General features: G+C 41.5%; 1 protein-coding gene across 3 annotated transcripts in view; it reads left to right on the top strand.

Moving 5' to 3' along the window:
- Nucleotides 1-474: 474 nt before the first annotated feature.
- The window catches only part of syngap1b (synaptic Ras GTPase activating protein 1b), a 46,063-nt gene continuing 40,537 nt past the window's right edge, over nt 475-6,000 (top strand). For all 3 annotated transcript variants that reach the window (XM_039805610.1, XM_039805612.1, XM_039805611.1), the window contains exons 1-2: nt 475-856; nt 5,697-5,818. In XM_039805610.1, coding sequence (XP_039661544.1) covers nt 671-856; nt 5,697-5,818 — 308 coding nt within the window. In that variant the 5' untranslated portion in view covers nt 475-670. The remainder of the gene's footprint in view (nt 857-5,696; nt 5,819-6,000) is intronic.

Raw genomic sequence — 6,000 nt, 5'->3', positions numbered from 1 at the left:
CGTGCATCTCCCAGCCCCTCCCCTCTCCCATCGCCATAACCTGCAGACTGTTAACATTCGCCTCATCTGATGTTCAGACAGAAAATCTATCCCTCCAATAGTCTCTCGCCCACTTTGACAACCCTCCTACCCTCCACGTGTGAAGGTGCATTTGAGTTTATGTGTGTGTAGAGTGTAGCAGTAGAGGCAGCAGCAGTCCAGGTGGATGGGTGTGACCCAGGAAGGTTTTTCTTCTGCCTCACTCACCTCTGACCTCTATCTAGCGCTCATATTCTTTCCTGCCCTCTTTCATTCCTTCAGGCTGACTGTCAGTAACAGGTCTCCCAGCTTCTTACTTCCAATTTCCCCCTTCTTTCTTCCTATTTCTTTGGATCTTTCCCTTGTCCATTGAGGTTTTTATTCTCTTCCTTCCTTCCCATTTCAGCATGTACGTCCCCTCCATTGCGCCCAATTACAATCCATTGTAAAAAACCCCACTGTTCCCGGTCTTGCTCGCTTCCTCCGTCCCTTTCGCTGTCCCTCCTCCCTCCTCCCGCCCTAGGCCCCGCCACACACCTGTGGCCACCGGGCCGGTGGCACCCCGCCTCACCCTTTCCCCCTCTCCCTGGTTGTCTCCCCCTCCCTCACCTTGTGCCAGCAGCAGCAAAAGGGCTCCAAGAAAGGGTCTGGCATGCCCCCCTTGCCCTGCTCGCTGCCCCTCTCCCCCTCCCTATCCTTCACGCTTCCCCACTCGCCTGCTGCCTTCTCTTCCTCCTCCTCCTCCCCCCCCTTCTCGTATTGGGGCGGAGACTGGAGGGCTGCCAGTTCGAGTCCAGTGGCAGGAAGAACGTTTATTGCACCACTGCCGCCTGTCGAGGTATGTGACACAAACATGGCTGAAGCAGTGACACTGGCTATGGCATTTAGGAAGCCTGTAGCATGGAAACATGGAAACATCGCACTCCTTTCACTTGTGATCTCTGAAGTTACTGTTGGCTCATATTAACAGAATTATTGGAACAGTACACCTCAAAGGGCCATACCAGTGTGTTTGCAATTTGTAGCTCCTTAAATACAAACTGACTCTTTTCAAATGCAAAAAAAAAAAAAAAGATTTCCGCCAGTTCAGGCAGCCATTGATCTCCATTCATTTGCCAATGGTACAAAAACCAATTAGCAGACTTGCGTACTTGAGTGTAATCTGCATTGTGTGTTGTGTGTATCTGTATACACCGTGTGTTTATCTGTATTGTGTGGTCATGCAGTTTAAGAGCTGTTCGGTTGAAAAATTCGGCTTTTTGTTAATTTGTTTGTTTGCAGAATTAAAACATCACCATTAGGGACATGAAATAATAGAACTTCATGAATATGCAAAGAGGAGGAGCCTCCGCATCACAGAAAACTCTCAAATTCAATTAAGTGTTAGCAGAAACAAACAAGACAAACTAAACGGACGATAAAGAAAAATGTAATAAAATGCCCAAATTTATGTTATCTCCAATAGCCAATTATAATGCTAAAAACACTTTTGTATGGATGGAAACCTGTAATGGCAGGAAATTGTAATAGTTAACTGTGATCTGAAATAAATAGAACTTGTAGTAAATGGGTTAAAACACATGAAACACCTGGTATGATTCTTTATTGTAGTAAAGTAATATAAAAAATGTTCTGTCACGGTTACTCTTCTGGGATCATCATGTCTCTGTTTTATACTAGAGACAACAAAAAACACATTCTGTCTGTGGACAGAAATAATCTGTTTATTGTTTTATTCATGGCAACAGAAGATCAATCACAATTGGCACATAAAAGGGCTTAAAGGGTGCTTTGGTGTCTTATTAAGTTTGTGCAAGTGTTCTGTGTTGCCCATCTCCTTTCTATTTCCATGCTGGTGTTTATACACTGTCACTATAGCTGGAAATAGCAGGACTTGTTTGTCTCCTTTTGCAGGAAACTATTTGCTGTTGCTGTATACAGCTTTCATAGACTTGAACATTACAGGAGCCAAATAATCCATTAGAGTAAATGTGAAGCCCTACTTTGGGTTGGCCAAAGATTTTGTGTTTCATCATTATTTCATAGTGGCTGAGATGAGTGTCATATCAATATTTCAGGTCCTCAGATTGGATGAGCAAGCCTGAAGGATGGGGTGTCGTAATGTAAACTTAAGATGCAGGCAAAACTTTCGAAAAGTCACAGGCAGCCTTTGTGATTTTGGTACATTTTGATTATTGTAAATCACCTGACACTTAGAGGCAGAACTAGACATCTTGGCTAAAAAATTATCCCTAAAAAGCACATTGCCTGGTGTAGTGGTACCTGTGCATGCCCACCTCAGAGCAGCTGGATTTACCGTATACCTCCCTAAAAATAGCCACAAATACAGTTACAGTCTTTCATGTAATAAGCTGCCGTGTTAAATGCTTACGAGAGACTAATTTGATCCTAAGAAAATACTCCATTTCAAGGAAAAGGCTCTCATTGAAAATAGCCGCTTTCCGACCAGAGGGATTTTTGCAGTTCCTAGAACATAACGTTCCTAGAACCCTTTTTTTCTCCTGTTCCGACTGGACCAATTTTGGGGAGTTCCTCTGGTCACAGTTCCTGTAACTCTTTCAGCTCCTACTTCAGGGCAGGGTCTTTTCCCTTTTCTTTTTTTAAAGCTAAGATGGCTGTGTTATAATAATAAAAGGTCAGTTCCTATGGCCACTTTGGCCACTGTGAATGCAAATGGCAAAACCGGTTTTGGGGGAGAGTATTTAGTAGAACTGTTTAGAAGTGGACTGTTCCTATAACTACGTTCCTGTAACTACTTGGTCAGAAAAAGAGGCTAATGTCACTTAAGTAGAAGTATGCAAGTACCATATTATTAGCAAATTGTACTTAAGTTAACAAAAGTTAACAGTACTCATAACTATATTATCAATTATTCTGCAGATTATCATATAAAATACACGTAGTGGGGTAAAAAGTACAATATGTACCTCTGAATTGTAGTAGGGTAGAAGTATAAATACTTGAGTAAAATAAAGTACCTGCGTACATGTATTTTGGTACATCACACCACATTATTAAATGTGGATAGTAGCAAATGGGCTGAAACAAACTAAATGACCTCATTATTTTCCTTTTAAACTGAAATGAACTAACTTTGTGCATGCAAACGTAGCCACTGAAGATGAAGTTCCCCCCCTTCACTCTATTACCTTCCTTCATTGTGGTTTAGTGTGATTCAGGCTTCTCTCTCTCTCTCTCTCTCTGTATTGAATACTTTTACTTTTTGAGACTTAAAGTGTCAGACGGAGCGGCCAATCAAATCAGATTTAGTCATGCAGGTTATTAGCTTGGAAGCAGCAGATGGAGCCAAGTCTTTAGTCATATCCTCAAGACAGGCTTCAAAGCCATTTGACTCACGCCAGATGACGAGGTGTCATTTCCCTCCAGTCATTCTCCCACTTAATACTGCTGTTATGCTATAGGTATACAAATTATATAACGGTGAGTCTTTCAGGATGCACCTGAAAGCTGAATAAGTGAAGCTTTTTTAAGGCGCAGTAGACAGAGAAACCGCAAACTGATATTTCATGCATGATTTGAGCTCTAAAGTTACCTTCACAGCTTTCAGTTTAAGGTTTAGAGCATGAAACCAGCTGTGAAACTTTACATGTATGGTCTACAAGCGTAAACGTTTCATTGTTTAGGTTTTAAAATGCTATTAGTGGACTGAAAAAAACTCATTTGGGGTGGGAAATGTCACATCTTTTAATGTAGTTTCACTTTTTTCCAAGATATTTTTAAGAAGTTACACATTATATTGAAATATGAATTACTGATCATGACACAAAGTAATCTTCCTTTTAATAAGTGGAACAAGTAAACATGGAAAATATTGCAATTTTCTCACTTGCTGTCAATGAAATATCATTTTATGGAAAAATTGGCAGGGTTCTTGTACATTTTACACAAATGTCTTGTTTCACTTGGGCCCCCTTTGAATGGATCAGTTTGCAGGCCGCTGTTTTAAAAACTGCTCACGGTTAAAGTCATGGTTGAAGTCTAATCAGGTTTGTTGTAAACCAAGGGTCTGTCCCAATACCTACACTTGCAGTCCTGAGGACTTAAGTTGGTGTTTACCCACGTTCTGATACGGTTTAGAAGCAGTATTCAGAGCTACAGTACGAAAATGTATCCCACAATTCACCACCGTCACCATCTACATGTGCCACATGAGTCCAGTTGTAGGCGGTATTGCGCCCATAGGCAGGTTTAAGAAGGAACAAAAATCAGCAGGCATGAAGAAGTTTAAGTTCATGACATGTTGGATTCACCGTGAACAATATGCATGTACAAACTTTACAGTTATAGCAGAACCACCATGTACGGTTATTACGTAACGTTTACAATCTGTTCTTCTTAATGGGACTGATAAGAATATCATTGCAGACACTGTTAGGATAAATATTGAATATTATATCCTTGTATCAAAGATTTTGAGAAATATGTTGCGTCCTTAAAACTTTTATCATACTGAAACCATTACAATATTTTCATGTTGTAAGTCACTTTTGTACAGTAGACCTACGGCCTTCGAGATCAGTGGTTCCCAAAGTGGGTGCGTTTTCACCACATTTAAAAAAAAAACAATGACATTCATATTCATAAAGTTTTTTGTTGCGTTTTCAAACCTATCAAAACAGAATAAGAGCTTGCTGCTTGTCATCGTATTCCGACTCGGGAGTTTTTTGGGAGCTCAGCAGTCAGAAAAATAGTGACCATCAGAGCAAAGAGGTGGAGAGCTTTAACATGGTAAACAGGGCTCAAAGAAATGCTGATACATCTCAACCGTCAAAAGACTGAGACAACTGAATCAGCAAACAAAAATCTGACTGAACACCACTCGGCTAACAGCGTAATGGAGGTTCCAGCTGCTTGTGGAAGACAGATATCCGTCATTGTCCAATAGCGTGTTCACTGTGGTATTGCGCGCTGCCATGTATGTGTGATCTGGCTGTCTCGTCCCTGGTATACATGTTAAAAAGCCAGTTTAGTTAGGCCTGTGGGTTGTGCCCCTTGTCCTTGCATCAACAGCAGGCTCCATTTAAATGACTGCAACCTTGTTTGTAGTTGTATTGCTAATACAAGCCCATTTAAATTTAGAAGAAAGGGGAAAAAAATACATTGTTTAAAATATGTCACACAACTGTGGATATTGGGACAGACCCCAACTCATGTTCTCCCTTTTCAAGTTATTTGATAATCATATTATTTGAAGCTCATGTAGGACAAACTGCACAGCTGTTTGTACTGCTGAGCTTGTGGTTGGACTCTATGGCTCACCACTGCCCACCACAGGATCTGGCAGGACACTGCAGTTCCCTGTGACAAGTGGACATATGTGTCTGTATGATTTCCTGTTGATAATAAATTTACCTTGTGTTCTCCCCCATCACGCATCATTTGTTTCATTTGTATGTGTCTCCATCTGATTTTGGTGTTACTTAAATACATCTGACACAAACCACACTGACTCCATGGTCTTTATTTAACCATCACACTTTGTCAATCTTTGTATCCTCTCTTCGCCACTCCACTCATCTTCTCCAACTCACGTCAAACCACTTCTTCCTTTCTGTAACTTCGCGCCATGCACATCCACCCTTTCCTCCTCCATCTGTTTGCCCCTTGTTGTTGCTCTCCTCCTCCACCCACTCCAGAGTTTCCTCAGTAGAAGGTTGAAGGGCTCGATCAAGAGGGCTAAGAGTCAGCCCAAACTGGACCGAACCAGCAGTTTCCGCCACATGATCCTCCCCCGCTTCCGCAGTGCCGACCAAGACAGGTCAGTGAGTAAGCGTGTGAGGGTGATTTCAAGCATTTGTATGTGGATTAATCTGCTGTGTCAGGCTGTGTTTGGCTGTGTTAATCTGCAAACACGGTGTAGTTGCATTTATGTATGAAATCCAGCCCGTCTGTTTAAATGTTGTGGCATCACAAACTATTTACTTTTCCATATACTTATAC

The sequence above is a fragment of the Perca fluviatilis genome, chromosome 7, assembly GCF_010015445.1.
Source record: "Perca fluviatilis chromosome 7, GENO_Pfluv_1.0, whole genome shotgun sequence".
In the NCBI taxonomy this organism is placed as follows: domain Eukaryota; kingdom Metazoa; phylum Chordata; class Actinopteri; order Perciformes; family Percidae; genus Perca; species Perca fluviatilis.
Note: the sequence above shows the minus strand (reverse complement) of the source record. Positions and strands in the feature narration are given on the sequence as shown.